At 36.9% G+C, this 16,430-nt stretch overlaps 1 protein-coding gene across 1 annotated transcript in view; it reads right to left on the bottom strand.

Moving 5' to 3' along the window:
• DMGDH (dimethylglycine dehydrogenase) overlaps window positions 1–16,430 on the bottom strand; it is a 45,507-nt gene that overhangs the window by 4,583 nt on the left and 24,494 nt on the right. The window contains exons 9-14 of the mRNA XM_075726850.1: window positions 16,277–16,430; window positions 15,233–15,398; window positions 12,201–12,331; window positions 10,548–10,765; window positions 9,498–9,655; window positions 8,377–8,436 (exon numbers count right to left, since the gene is read on the bottom strand). Coding sequence (XP_075582965.1) covers window positions 8,377–8,436; window positions 9,498–9,655; window positions 10,548–10,765; window positions 12,201–12,331; window positions 15,233–15,398; window positions 16,277–16,430 — 887 coding nt within the window. The remainder of the gene's footprint in view (window positions 1–8,376; window positions 8,437–9,497; window positions 9,656–10,547; window positions 10,766–12,200; window positions 12,332–15,232; window positions 15,399–16,276) is intronic.

Raw genomic sequence — 16,430 nt, 5'->3', positions numbered from 1 at the left:
CCTTTCCCTCGTCTGAGTCACCACTGAGTTTTCTAGAGGAAAGAATTGTAATCAGTGACTTTGGGAATGCCGTACCACACAGCACTGACATAGCTACTGCTGTACTGAGAGCACAGCTCCTTTTTTCTGGAGTATTCAGATACTTGTAACTGCATAGACAGAGAGAGGACAGCCTTATAAAACATGTATCATTTTCATGTTTGGGGTTGTTGTGGTTTTATTTTTAATTTCAAGATTTCTGGTTAATTCATACCTCTATGAATTCCTCATTTAGAAATGGAGAAACAGTTTCCATAAAGGTTAATGCAGCAATCATAATCAGAGCCTTGAGTACGACCTGATAACAGATGTGTACTGCTTGTATGGGTTACTTCCAGATTAACTGCTTAGATGACAGTGAACTCCTGTTAATACACTGATTATTGGAACCTTGAGGTTGACAGCAAAATTAATTTTGACTTCCACTTCTTAATTACCTTTTAGATACGGAAACTGATAGAGCAAGCAGCTAGCAGGCTTCAGAATCTATGTATCTCTGGATCATTCTTTGCCTGTTGTTACAGATAAAAAATTGAACTCTTACCCAATTAATTTTAACTGGGCCACGCTTTTGGCCACCTGGCATAAATCACTACATAGTTCTTATGCTAACTGGGGATGGATTTGGGGGATTTCATGTAATAGGTTTTTTGTTATTTTATGTTCCTTGAAGGTTAAGAATATTCTTGTTTTTTAGAATCATGGCCTGGAAAAATAACCAAGAGGCAACCTCAAATTCAAACTCTGCAAAATAAACACAAATATATAAATATATATATATGCACACACACACTCTGCAAGAATGTGTGTATATGTATCTACATGGACATATGTAAACACACATATATGAACACTAAATGAACATGGATAAAAATGTATGTATGAAAATATATGTGTATATATGATATACAACTGCAAAAAATATGTGTGTAAATATACGTTTTTTAAACATTTAAAGAAACTTCTTAAGAAATTCTAACCACATGAATCTGACTAGGTCAGTCTTATTTTACAGTTCTTGGGTATCCATGTCAATTGTACCCTAAGGAGATTTCCTCCACTATTCATTTTTGATTTATGAGCATGTGTGCACGAGGTCATTCACTCCAATCAAAACAGCATTTTGAAAACCGATTCATTCAAACTCAGTCTGGCTATTCTTGGTAACAACTGCTTCCTGTTTCTAGGAGAAAAATAGTCAGTGTTCTTCTCTTTGTTTTAGCTTGTCACACTAAATATAATGCAAGAAAAAAAATCCCATTCAAAACAGTATAATTCAGTAAAAGAAAATTAAGAAAAAGCAGAAGAAAAAGAACAGAAACAAAGGAAAAGCCTGAACAGTTTCAACCTCAAACAAATACAAATTTAAAGCTGCTCTTACTGTCTCTTAGAGTTTTAAAAAAATAATCACTTGACATGTAGCAACAATGTAAAACTTTTACTACTTAGAGTAAGGAGAGTCCTAATAAGCTAAACCTGAAATACAGAAGACTTTCCATTATCTTGGCATGAGCTACCAAAGCATTAAGCTTTGGCAGATGTAATGTTTTTCACATAAAATAAAACCACTTCTTAGATACAAGATAAAGACAGTATCTACTGTTTAGCTTCATATTCTTTAATTGAGTGCAGTTCAGCAGACAAAGCCGAACAAGATGGGTTGTGCTTTTTACTTACGTTCCCTAACATACAGATTACAATGGAAAATCGTATCACAAAGATAAATCAATTAAGATTTTCAAATAACATATAGCTAAAGGGAGCCCATTGATTATCTCATCTGTTAACATATTTGACACGTATATTTGCCTTGCCATTGTCCTCATCAGGCTTTTACCTTGTGTAAGTTACCATGTGTTTGCTAGCAGAAGATAAAACCACTTTTTTTCTTTTTTTAAAGAGTTCAGGAGACATTAACCAATGAGGTGATTTTTTTAGGCACAGTGATGTACCCTGAAAAGTTTAACTTACTGTGTTTCAAGTGTGCTTGGCTTTCAATGGCATGCAGATCCTAATTCTAATCCTCTGTAAAAATTTTTCGTGGCTTAACAGAACCAAAGGAATAGAAATTATCTATAAAACTTGGTTTTTTTTATTGTGCAGTTTAGCAGAATAAAGTCTAAGTATATAGGAAGAAAAATGTCATATCCATTCAACAATGACTGGTAGCAAAGATATGCAGATCTCTTAATAATGAAATGTTGTAATTTATTTGGTATGCTACCGTGAGCAGGCATATAGCCAAACTATTTACACAAAGCCCCCCACCTGAGTAAGGCAGCACCAACAGCTGCTGTGATCTGCTATAACTATTGCATTACAATGTGCTGGAGACAGCATCAATGCAATACTTTGAAATTAATTATTCTTAGTTGGATGGTCTTGAATAATTTCAGGGTAACACTCCAAAAGATAGCCCCCTCACCAGGGCAGTAACCGAGATCTTTTTTCTCTGCAGGTAGCAAATATTTGACAAGTTTCTTTTTCTGCAGCAAACCAAAGCTACAGTTTACACCACACAAAACAATTTTCTAAGGGAGATGTGGCCAGTCAGTATGTATGGCACCTGCATCACTGCACATTTCAATTTGTCTAAGCCCTTCTTGTATGCAAACAGCCCGCTCTAAGAAATTGATATAATACAGACAACTGATGAGTTATTGAATTATTTTGGCTCAAAATTCCTAGGTCAGGGGGTGCTTATTCCTTTACATGGCCCAATAAATACACTGGCAGTGACCTAGGTGTTCATTTTATACAGATAACAAAATAATAGCAGATTCTTTCTAATGTGATTAAATACTCTGTATAAATTTATGGAATAAGTCTTCTGTTTCACATCAAATGAAGTAACCATAGAATATGGTTCCACTCCTAAATTCTAATTTGGATGGGGACAGGATTTAGGTGGAAAATTACACTGAATAAGTATGTTATAGGCATAATAAATGGGGAGTGGAAGCATTGTACACGGATGATGACATAAATGACTATATACACTGCAATGCTGCAGAGACCCAGAGCCAGCATGTAAATCTTCCTTTCTGCCACTTTCCCCATCCTCTTCACCTAGCATTCAGTGATGTTCATGGCCAGAGCCCTGGAGGCCCACAGCAGGACCCTTCCCCAAGCCTGTAGTGTTGTATGGGGTTGTTGCGACCCGAGACCAGGACCTGGCACTCAGCCTTGTTAAATCTCATACAGTTGGCCTTGGCCCATCAATCCAGCCTGTCCAGGTCCCTCTGTAGAGCCCTTCTACCCTCCAGCAGATGGGTTTTTTTCCCCTGGGTTTTGTTTCTCTCTCTTGTTGTTCTCCTTTTCATTACTATCATTATTATTATTATTATAATTATTATATTTTATTTCAATTACTGAACTGTTCTTGTTTCAACCCACGAGTTTTCTTACTTTTGCCCTTCCAATTCTCTCCCCCATCCCATTGCGGGGGAGGGTGAGTGAGGAGCTGTGTGGTGCTTGGTTGCCAACAGGGTCTAAACCACAACAAACCTATAAGATTAAACTGATACCAAAGGAACAAAAGACTGGAGGCACAGTCTTACAACTGCTCATCTTAGTTTCCCATGCGATAACTTATGTGTAGTTATGTTGGAGGTTAGGTCAATACACAAGGACTGTATCTTTGATTTATAGTGATACACCTATCTGTGTGAAGTTGCTGGGCATGACACAATTTCTATTCATAACGAATAAAGAAGCAATTAAATGCTTATGTGTCTACTAGGTGCAATAGTAAAAGACACCTCAGAAATCCAATTCCAAAGTCAGAAGATGAGGTAGGGCTTGTAGTCTAAAAAGCGTTTTTTGACATCGAAATGCAGGCAGTCACTGAATAGGGTTGATGGAGGTAAGACATAAATAGTGAGAAGCAGACAGGGAAAGGAGCAGAAAACAAAAAAGGAAAAAAAAATGTTGGTAGAGTAGGCCTAAGAAAAAGTGAAGGAAGAGAGATTCTGGGTATTGTAGAATCTGGAAAAAAGCTTGGAATGAAGAACAAAGAAACTGCCCCGGTAAATCAACAGGGCTGCAACAAAGAAACACTGTCTCTGATAAGGGTATTTCCTCTTAGTGGAAACGAACATTAAATCTTAGCTAAGGACTCAGATCCCAGCCTGGAAGAGCGCACTAGAGCAGAGTCCCAGAGGGTTTCCATCATCTACCGCATTCTCTTCCCAAATAGCCGTGAGCTGTCGCTGCAGAGGCAGTGCCCAGGAGATGGCAGTCTTGGATAACAGCAAAACAAGTCACGGACCTACAAACCGTGAACTACGGCATTTGGTAGCTGTACACTCTTGATGACTATTGGCACTACTGGGTTCACATGGAAAATCCTTCTGAAAGACTCCATTTCTGTGAGCAACCCAAATTGACATGGAGGTGGTTCACTCTAATATCCAGTTTTATTGGGACTTATGGTCCATTACACTCAGGGGAAAAATAGGCTCTTTTAAGAATATTGAATTAGCTAAAAATAATAAACCACTTCAGAACACCGAAAAGACACATACTAGCAGGTTTTGAAGATGCAAGCAGCTTCTGAAATACGGAAATATTTTTTTCTGTATGTCAATAGTGAACATAATAATCAGTGGTAAGTTTAAAGTGCAGCAAGAAAATATTTTCTAACATAAGGATAGTGAATCATTAGAACAGATCGCCCAGGGAGACTGTGGGATCTTTAGGACTGAGAGGTCTTTGTAATTTCACACATGAAATTTTTATACATACGGCAAGGTAAACACAGATGTAGTTGATTCTGCCATAGAACAAACGTCTGGAGTAAATTAATAACTGGTGATTGCTTATCTTTTTCTATTATAATATTTGAAAAAGCCATTAAATTTAAACCAAGGTTTTGAAAAATAGAAAGCATTTGGAGGTGATATGCTTTATCTTTGACCACTTGAACCTGAGAAAGTTCAAATGTGCAGCAGAACTAAAACAATATTCTGGGATGTGGAAAAAAAAGAATTGCAACTTTTTCTTCTTTAAAGATATTCTGTGAATTTCCTGCCACAAAGACCATTAAGACTCTATTGAATATTTAGTAGCAGAGTGCTTATTCATGAGATGAAAGTATTAGTGAATGAGGCTATCTAACAACTTATCTAACTTACAAAATGTAAGACCAATTGAACAAACAAAAGGAAGACAACAGGTATTTAAAAAACCCCACCCCTAAACCAGACAGATTTGACTGTGAAGTTACGAAGACAATGTATACTCTAAATTAGCAATTAATTCCATTACTGTCCGTCCACTTTGGTTTAATCACAGCCCATCCTGCTCATCTGTGCAAGGAGGCAACACCAACATTAGAGAAAAAAGGAGTATGAAGCAGAGTCTAGAGGAAACCACCTAGAACAATATCATCTCTTCAGCCTTACTGATAAAATGAAAATTGCCACAGAAATCCTGAGAAAACAGGTTTACTTATTGTAGTGCTATAATTTAATAGACTGTGGGGGGAAAAAATTGTCAACTTAAGATTTTAAGAGTTTCTCCTGTTACTCATCACAAAAAAATTACTAGTCTATGTGTACCCGAAGATGATGCATACACTAAATTTTGTAAACACAGAGAAGTATTAGGATTTTATTGGGAATTTATGTCTCTTCATATTTATTCCCCAGACATTTGAATGCTCTCTCATGGATATTAAAATACTTTTTGATTGTATTACCTTCACTGGCATTTGGTTGCTCATTCACTTTAATCTGTTGAGAAACCGTTTACATTTTCCATGACATGCCACTCAAAATTCATTTATGCTGAAGTCTTTATGCCCATTTTGTGAGCTATTTCAGTTGCTTGTAAGAAGCACTCTAGGAATTAACTGAACAGTGCATTTTGGTTTTTATTTACACAGAAATCAGCACTTTCCCCAGTTGGGGGCGCATGGTTAATGGGACAAACCCTGTCAGTAACCCTGCAGACCAAGATGTCAAACAGATTTAAGTACCTGTTGCTTGTAGTTTGCATCCCATTTGCCCTTTTTTGTGGTAAGTTTCCTTTACAGTAGGAGCAGATGATAAGAGTATTTTGCTTGTCTTCAGTCACAGTGGCCTCTAGGGAATGCTGAGGTCTATGCCATGCCAAACAGACACCAAAACCAGAGGCAAGGAGTATCTGAGTTAGCTCAGGTACCTCTGCAGTGTCAACATACAGTCACAACTGCCCTCATTTGAATCAATAAATAAGTATTGATTATTTCCTTTCTCACGTTAGTTCAGCAAAACTGGCACACATTTTAGGTTGACAACCTGCATCTATGCTGGAGATTCATTCCGTGCCCATTCATCTACAATGTGAGTATCTGCTCCAGAGAGCTGTTCCAACCCTGCATTTCAGAGAAGTGTGTGGAACAATGAAGAATCAAGTGCTTCATGCACATTAGTGCCTTCACATGTTTTGCATGGGCATCTTGGCAAGCAACAGCTTTCCCAGCTTATGGCTGCTTTCCTGCTTATACCAAAAAAAAAAAAAAAAAAAAAAGAAAACGAACATGTCTCAAATGGAAGTGGAAAGAAAAACTAGTTAACAGTAACATTTTTCACTGCATTCTCCCATAAACCTGCTAATGCTCTCCTCAAGATGGAAAAGTCCTTGATGAACAAATACAACGTAATCCTGTTCCATAAGATTCTGTATTTCCCTTGCACGTGTCATTTTTTGTAATTAGGGCAAAATTACAGCACCCAATGGAGATAGCTGTAACTTCACTACATGTAGGAACTGCCATTGACATCCCTGGGAGCATGTTGCCTTCCAGTGGATGAGCTCCAGAGTTGGGCAAGAACAAGTTTAGAACTGGTATTTCATGCTAGAGCACACACTGATGTTAGACTAGGACAAAAAGTATTGTTTTTTCAATCCTGCACAGGTTGAAGAACTTTAACATCTATAGACAGGTTCAACAGTTGGAGAGGAAAAGCATCTTCCTGCATTCATCCCTGTTACTGTCGGTGAAATTCTCTCATAAAGATAAAAGCACCTTTTTATATTTAACATGCCTCCATAATTCTTGCCTACCCAAAGTTTCAGATTTGTTGTTTATTTGGAGTTGTAACTTAAAGTTTGGGATTCCTTTTATCAGTTCCACAGTGCCTCCACATAACATGGCAAAGAATATCACGGGTCACTTATTATCTGATTTATTAACCTTTTAGGTATAAAGGGAATATAAGTGAGAAGAAAATTTGTCCCTGTATCACATTACATCATTGTAAAGATGAAATGTCTCACAAACATTACTTTTTCTTCTTGATCTCCCTTATGTAAAAATATTGGCACTTTCTCTATTTTACAGATGAAAAACTGAGGCAAAAGATTAAGTCAGAAATATTCCCTTATTTAGGGCACCTAACTTGAAATGTATAGGACCTGATTTTTTACATTAAAAACTTCACATCCACTGTGCAGGCAACTGCTATTCAAGTTGATGGGCTAACCAGTAACAACAGATGACATTAGAGCTCCACAGGAAACGATTTCACCAGGTTTCATGGGAAGGTCCTCTATTTGACAGAGTTAGGACACTTGGTTTGGGTTTCATATGGACCAGAAAAGAGAAACTTCTGTATGTGTTAGACTATAAGAGAGTTTGATTTGCTAAAATGTGAATATAAGAAAATAGGGATGTTGATAAAAGGAGATAGAATAACTTCTTTGTATTTTTACTGTATATTCAAATTCAACTAGTCCCATTCTCTAAAGTTCAAATTAGGCAGAACAAGTTATGAGCAGAGGACCCCCTCAGAAATTCTATGAGCAACTAATTGTTTTTTTTTTTTTAACCAAGATACTAATTTAACTTATAGTTGACTCATATCCCAGTTGTCAGTCAGCAGTTGTTCTGAAAAAACTATTGTTTTTTTCAGTAATTGCCATACCAAAGTGGTAGCCAGGGAAAATGATCCTACAGACAACTCCTTTAACAAGAATAAGCAGGTAAAATGTTTTCACAATATGAACAGGCTTGTTCAGCTTGCATATAGATACTATATGTTTACAAAAGCACATGACTCAAATTTCTCTATGAACATAAATCACAGAGTTATTTTTCAGGTAGACAACATGGAGTATTTGCAACTTCCTGACCTAATGTGTAATTTTGTTAGCAAGAAACATGGAAAAATATAAAACTTTTTTTAAAACAGACCAGTACTTAATAAAGTAATTATCCTTATATACAGTGAAAAAATGTTGCTTGATTCATTTTCTAAACCTATTTCATTTTACAGATAATTACATTTTTCTTTTCAAACACTTAAAGGAATAACCTTGGGCATGACAGACATTGAAAATAATAAGACATACCTTGTTTAGCTTTACAAAGTATTCCAGTCCAGCTTCCAAGGGATTAGTGTCACAGTTCATCTGTTAAAAAAAAAAAAAAAATTCACCATCTGTACATGATGGACTACCATAGCTTTTGGGTTGGGGGCTGGGGGGCATTTATTTAGTTATTCATGCAGCCTTCTGTTTTCTCCTGGGTCAGTGTCTTCCACACTGCATATGTGCAACTTCCATTTGAATACACTGTATTCTTCCTATATGCGATTTCAACAGAGTATCTACTATTATGCCTAATATATAGATACGTATATCATACATCTATGTTTCCATATGCAAAGTAAACACACATTTCAGTATGAAACAGGACTTTTCATCAAAGCAGAATGGAACCTGCAGAAGATTGAATAACTGAGATATGCACATTAATTGCAATATGGCAGAATGCCTTAGCTGGAGAGGAAAATAAAACACAAAGCCAATTTTATTTACCACTTTCCCATTAGGTGTACAGGGAATGATTTGTTAGGCAGCATTTGAAGCAAGAATGAAAATAATTGTCACTGGGCAAACAGAAAGCACCCCTAAATGCCCACCATTTAACCTTCCTGAGTTCTTTCCTTTCCAAATGAATTAGGAAAAATTTCAGGTAAGCAGAAATTATACTGATTTTCCCCAAATTCTCTAGGCCCCCTGAGTAGTTCTGTATTGTGAGTAAGGACATTCGGCAGAAACAAGCTAATGGGAAATGAAAAAGTTCCAAATACTTTATGAAGCAAGAATAATTGGCCTCTCATGACATAGTTATTACAGAAATAAAACATTTTCAGAATCTATCAGCCAAACCTTTGATTTCAAAACACTAGAGCTCAGCAAAACCCTCTTAATTTTGTTATACACAAGAGGGAAAAACATCAGTGAATCAAAGTGTCTCTTTTCCAGCAGTGCAATGGAGCCTGCTAGTTATTTGTATTTACAAAAGACAGTGTTCAGAATTATAGCAGCTTTTCCTGCTCAAGGTAAATTTTCTCTTCATGCTAAATTGAGAAACTGGAACAAACACTATCTGAGCTAGCTCTGACTAAAAACTGTATAGTATAAAGCAAATAAACAGAAAGAATAATAAAGAAGTCATATTTCCTGACCTCTGCCCCCCAGGCTCGGAAACCCTTTTCCAGCCTTAAAGCATTCAAAGCATATGTTCCAAAGTTGTCAATTCCCTCTTTTTGGCCAGCTTCCATGATTGCACTGTAAAGAGCTAGAGAATCTTCTTTTCTATGATAGAGCTCCCAGCCCAATTCACCTGTTATACAAACAAGATTAATGGTTTCATCAGCTCAACAATGAAACAATCCTAATAAATACAGTTCTGTTCTTGGTAAAAAGTGGGGATCAATGCTGTAGGTGTTAATTCACATTCTAGAGTCAATTCTGCTATCATATATCAAGCTTAATACCCTGCAAGAAACACCAGATGATTTATGCCCTAGATCTTAAGCAGTGGTACTATTACACTAATTTAAACTGTTAACTGAAATCTTGGGGCGGGGGGTGGGGAGGAGACCAGAAAAACTGATAAGAAAAGGTCATGTAGCAAAGTCACAATGAGAGATGGAGCTTAAGGGCATTATAAACATATGATGACTTGGCAAGTGAACAACAATTGTAACTGAGTGTAAATAAGTATAAAACAAGTATATTGTATCAGATCTAGTACAATAGAAAGAGAAGGACTTCAGCTGCTTCAGAATGGTCTGAATTCAGTCCATTGCAGTAGAGACAGACATAAAAATAATTTTAAAAAAAAGTAACTGAGAAAAACAAATACTCAGCATTACAGTGTTACATTTTCAAGGCACTTGACAAACACTAATATACGGTAATCCAAAACCAATTCTTGACGTTGGTTTTGCAGCAAATACCACAGAGGTTATCAGAACTGGCCTTTTGTTATGTAAAATAAATATTTATACTATGGGGTATTCTAGAGAAAAAGGTCTTGGAAAACTCAGCACAAACCCTGACCAGATCACATTTGAAAATCAATGTACTGCATTTCCTCACATATTTATATATGAAATGTGATGAACCTACTGCTTATGAATAGATGATAAGATTTATTTTTCAACATAATTTTAGTTACACTTATTATTTACTGCCTCTTTCCTTAAGAGTCTGTTTTCTCTATTGCTTACCTGTGTATGATATCCTAATGGCAGTAACAGCAATATCAGAAAGTTTCAAATGTCTAGACTGGAGAAACTTAAATGAACCATCACTCAGATCCTCACTTGTCAACTTCTGGAGGATCTGTCGGGCATATGGACCTGCTACACCAAGTACTCCCATCTTGTCTGTCATGTTTTCTATTTCAACTTTATATCCACCTCTCGTTACTTCCTCTTCTATCCATCTGCATGTAAAACACAACAGTGGTGTTAATATTTTTATGAAAAATAACTGATTTAGGTAAAAATTAAAACAAATAATTTTTTGTTAGTGTTCAACTTCCCAGCAGTTCCCAGTCCCACACCTTCTCAAAACCAATGGAAGTATGTGCTACACTAGATAGTCAAATCCATCATTGATGTTAAACAGTATTTTCTGGTGAGGTACTGGTATAGGAACACAGGCATCTGGGATATTGCCAGGAAGGGAGGAAATTTAAATGGGTGGAACAGCATTTTCAAGATAAGAGAAAGAAGTGATCTCATAGAACTGAACATATATTTGCCTTTGGATCTAGAAGGTATTAATAACAAATCAACTTACAAAAAGAGTAATCAATAAACACAATAAACATCAGAAATCTCAAAATAAATTCCTCTGTCAACAGAAACATACAACAAGGCTTGTTCCTTCCTGAATACGGTATTTAAAGTATTGGCAGGAAGTTCAGTTTTGAGTTTTGATTTAATCAAAAACATCGGCTGGGTATTGTCTTTCAGGAAGCTCACAAAATAAATGAAAGGAGTATTTAAAAATCTTATAAACTACTGCAGTGCTAAAAGATCTCAGGCACAGGGGTGTACCAAACAGGACTGCTGAAATTCTGTAGAAGTAAATGTATTAGGTCTGGTTCTGCTATTTGGTTCCTGAATGTGCCAGTGGTCCTGCTGATTACCATGGGAATGTTACGGAACAGTACTTTATTCATTGTGTGTTTTGGTAGCAAATTTCAGTCTTCTATGTGTTGATTCATTTTGAATAACTGATTTGTCAGCAATCTCCAGTAAGAAAAATTCTTTTTCTTAGTATGTATGTACAGCCACTTACAGCACTAGAAATGTCACTTCCAATGCTCATCTATGAAAAGCATTTTAATGAAGTCATCCTACAGCTGCTTCTACCTCCTCTCTTTCTGTTGTTTCGCTTTGTGACCCCAGAGCCCAAAGCAGAAGACATTATCACAGTATCAGGAAGACTACACTACCCAGTTGTATTCACCAGGTCAGTGCCTGTGGGGTCATCCATGTTTAAAGCCAATTTTCTTTTTTGCGTAAGAGAAAACACTAGAAAGGAACAACTGTGCTGTGTTCCATCATACAATGCCAAACACAAACATGTTCAACAACGAAACAAGAACTACCTCGATTAAAGTATTACATAACTATCAGTAAATTGTCCATCTTTTTACACCAACAATAATCCAATACGCAACTGCTTATATTTCAGGATTCCAGTCAACCAAGTTTCTAAGAAACCAAAATCAATAAATAAGTAGAATTCTCTTGAAACTAGCAGAAGGTTTGCTGACTAATAATTAAGAATTTGGCACTTAGTAAAATGTTTCTATATTAATGTGACTGTATAGCACTGTGTAGTTACTGTATCAAAAATAAACTAACCTCAGATCATGGAGTTCTGACCCCGAGCCAGTTACAAGCATAAATTCTCCAGGATACAGTTGAGAAACTGTTAGCTCAGCATAAACTCTTCCTCTTGGTGTTAACATATGGCTTATATTTGTGGAACCCACCTACAGAGCAAAATTTGCAATTATGAAGAATGCAAAATAAAACCTTTGAATTCTTAAACATTATGAAATACATGGAAATATGTCTTTACTTGAAAGAACAATGTTTTTATGTTTGTTCTGCTATGCCATAATAGGAGCAGACAGATACACAATTGGCCAAGCTTAAGCTTTACAGTGGAAATTTCACAATTTCATAGAAAAAATTGAAATTTTTGAAAACAGATAAATCAAGACCTTTATAAATATTTGTTAATTGTGTATTACACAAGGTGTTCTTAAGCTACATTTAAGAATGCATTTTCAATGCAAATTCAATCAATTCTAGTTTGTTCTCTGATGATCAGAATAAAAAATTCTATGTGTTATTGACATATTCTTTTTCAATCATGTGAATAAGGCTTTCGGATCCCCAAAGTATAACATTACTTTGCCCCTTACTTTAAAGAAAGAAATACTGAGCTGACTTATGCTTTTGTGTCCCTGATTTATGTATGCTTTTGTATTTTATGTAGTTGCTGACTATGAATCTACCTGTCGTATATTTGAATCGGGTTCTGTCTAGAAATGTAATCTCTAGAGGCAAAATTTCAACTAACAGTTACTTAGCTGTAACCATAAAACATATACATGTTCATACAGATATCATCCATACAAACAGAAATATGAATATGCCATAGCTGTTGTGCTGGTCTGGTTCCAGAGGCAGAATTTAATGTCTCTTACTTCATTCTGCTTTCGTAAGAACCTTGTCAATCACCCAATCAGTGCCCAGATTCCAGACAATGAATGGAAAAAGGATAAATATTGCAGATATTAAAATTCTTTTGCAAGGTCATATTACATTAATATAGTTACTGGCATATTACAGGCACATAACTGAATTTTCAGGATCTGATGGTAGTCACACTCAACCTGGTTGTGATACAAGTATATCTCCAGTAACTTCACTGAATTATTTTATGATGCAGACAAGCATGAATGGTACCAAAAATCAGACAGCTTAAATAAACAACTGCTGTGAATGCTGGATTTTTAAGTGGACTCATAAACTGTTCATTCTAGTTTGCTGTCTTTCTTTTTTCCCTTAGCAACACTGATTAAACTCCATAGAAAGCACTCACTTTGTTCTCATAATTTCCTGTTTAATCTTGCTTTCCCCCCACCTCAGGGGAGGTTTAGATTGGATATTAGGAAAAATTTCTTCACAGAAAGGGTAGTCAACATTGGAACAGGCTGTCCAGAGAGGTGGTGGCGTCACCATTCCTGGAAGTGTTCAAAAAATGGGTAGATGTGGCACTTTGGGACATGGTTTAGTGGGCATGGTGGTGTTGGGTTGATGGTTGGACTGATGATCTTAGAGATCCTTTCCAACCTTAATGATTCCTAGTTTTTAATTTAATTAAAAAATAATCCAGCTACCGAGCCAGGAAACATGAAATTACTACTCTACCCTTAATTGGTTTAGTGTGGACTTGGTAATGTTAGGTTAATGGTTGGACTGGATGATCTTAAAGGTCTTTTCCAACCTAAATGATTCTATGTTTCTATGAAATATATTCAGCAAGTGTTATCCATGCCCACTGATGACAGAGTTACCCCACCTCTACCCCCAGCTAGAAAGAAGACAAACTTTTAATCTATATTGCTATCACAAAATTAATACAGTAAAAAAATATGATTACATGGCAATCCAGGTTCTTCTTTCTCCTAAACCTATAGGACACCATTCTTGTGTACAGCCTCGCCATTCAGTTCGCTCTGACCTCTGAGAAGTTCTCTACCTTCATAACCATAGTCTCAGTGTACCTGCTGTTTCCCTCTGGTGTCTCAAGCAGCTAAAACTATCACCTGCCACAAAAACTTAATGAAATTCTGTGCTGAAATGAGCAAACCCCATGGCTGCAGCACTTCAGAAAGGAACAACCTGCTTGCTGGAGGTGTATCTCTGAAGGTGAAAACACTAGATGAGAGTGGTTGACAAAGCAGGAAGATAAAGGGCCTCATGGAGCACTACCATAAACAACCAAGAATAAGAAACCTGGGGTAGTTTGTCACAGTGTGCCATTTTTGAAAACAGGATCATATTCTGAGGATCTGTGAGCAGCCACATTTGTGGAGAAAGGACAGGTGTGAGCTGAAAGCTGAACATCCTGAATATTTGCAAACCTGCCTGCTTCAGGCAGCCAGCTGTAAAACAGAGTCAGTATGAGGAGGGGTGGACAATGAACATGGGTCACATTTAAAAAAAAAACAACAAAAGTGTTACCTTGGGCATCCAAGAAGAATACAACATCCAGCCATAGTCAGGCAAGAGCACTTTCCACTGCTCTCCTCTGCTGCCTGAAGCTGCCACAGTACAGCACAGTTTTAGGCCAGCAGCTGCCAAGCTATTCTAGTACTACTGTATAAGAATTCCAGGCGAGATTCCCTTGGACTTCTTCAGACAAAGATTTGAAACCCAGGTTCTTTCAAGGAAACATGCTTTTACTGTAAAGGTGACTGAGCACAGGAACAGGTTGACCAAAGAACTGGTGGAGTCTCCATCCTTGGAGATACTTAAAAGCCATCTGGACATAGTCCTGGCCAATGAGCTTAGGGTGACCTGCCTGAACAGGGGGTCGGTCAAGGTGACCTCCAGAGGTCCCTTCCAACCTCAGCCATCCTATGATTCAATGATTTATGCCAAAAGGTACTTCTGTGTGGGGCTACTCTAGTATAAACTCCACCGTCCATGCTCTTAACTGAGTGAAACACTTCTCCTGACACAGCAGTTTCTCCAAAGGACCTGAGTGTTTGGTATCTGAAGGATATGGAAATAATATTGTGCTTCATTTTCCATTTCTGAAAGAGATCTCGTTTGTCTAAATCCTACATTAAAACAGTTATCACTGTCCCATTTACCTTTGGAACAACATTTGCAAATAGATGATCCAGCAGCTTAACAGAATCTGTGCCTTTTACTTTAAACTTGCCAAATGGTGACAGGTCAATCACACCGACTTTTTCCATAACCTGTTTATACTCACGACCCACAGGGTCAAACCAATTTGTGCGCCGAAAACTGGGTCTGAAACAGAGCATTTACACACATAAAACACATTTGGAAATTTTGTGCTCTTTTCAGCAAAACGTAGTCTTCAGTTTCTCCAGTTTAATAATAATTCAAATGAGATAGTCCTTCCTAATTGTAGGTAGCTTACCCAATATTATCCTTGGTCTAACATAGCTTAATTATTAAAATCCTTTAACAACAGAGAAAGATATGGGTTGATATTTTATCAACCATTTTGTATGATAAACGGTGAACTGTTCAAATGTTAGAAGTAGTAGTCTGTGTAAATTTACAGCATACTTTGTTGCTGAATCATTTATTTGAGTTTAAGGTGTCAAAGGCTTTATTTCTGAACAGCAGAGTGTGTCTCTTTATTTCTTTATGAGCCTCATTTAGATTGGGACTCCAGTATCCCTGTGGAAAACTTTTATTTGCTGGATAGCTCCCTGATGCAAGCAGGTAAACTAGGTAGGCAGGCACAGAAGAAAAACAGAAAGGAGGATTGGGCGTCTCCTTTCCTCAGAATTATACAGAGACGAATCAGCTTTTTCATGAAAACATTACACTGTGCCGCTGATCAAACAATAAGAGAGGGAGAAAAATACAAATTTATAAAGAACAAATTGTTCATTAATCTTTTCCTTGAGCTAGGCTGCTCCCTGATACCCCATACCTAGAAGAGTTACAGGACATCTCGATATGTGTTTTGAAATGTCTGCATTATCAGAATGAAATGGGTTCTTAGCTATATAAAAAACAATAATGGAAGATCTACCTAATAGATACTTTTAGATTAAATAAATGATAAATGTATGCTTCTTATTAAATTTAACTCAGTTGGCCGTTGTTGTAATGATAATTTATCAGGGGAGGAGAGATAATCTTTTATTTACTTGTATCCAGTCTCATCTCCAGGTTTGTAGAACCAATGAGGTTGCTCCCATCCTGCATGAAAGCCCATTGAACATTTTGATTTCAGCAAATCATACAGCCCACTGGTTCTCTCTGTTGGTCTCCCAGCAAATCTTTCTTCTTTAGGGTAACCAA

This window comes from Pelecanus crispus, chromosome Z, assembly GCF_030463565.1.
Source record: "Pelecanus crispus isolate bPelCri1 chromosome Z, bPelCri1.pri, whole genome shotgun sequence".
NCBI classification, from domain to species: Eukaryota; Metazoa; Chordata; class Aves; order Pelecaniformes; family Pelecanidae; genus Pelecanus; species Pelecanus crispus.
The sequence above is the reverse complement of the archived record's forward strand: the minus strand, read 5'-3'. Positions and strand labels throughout refer to the sequence as shown.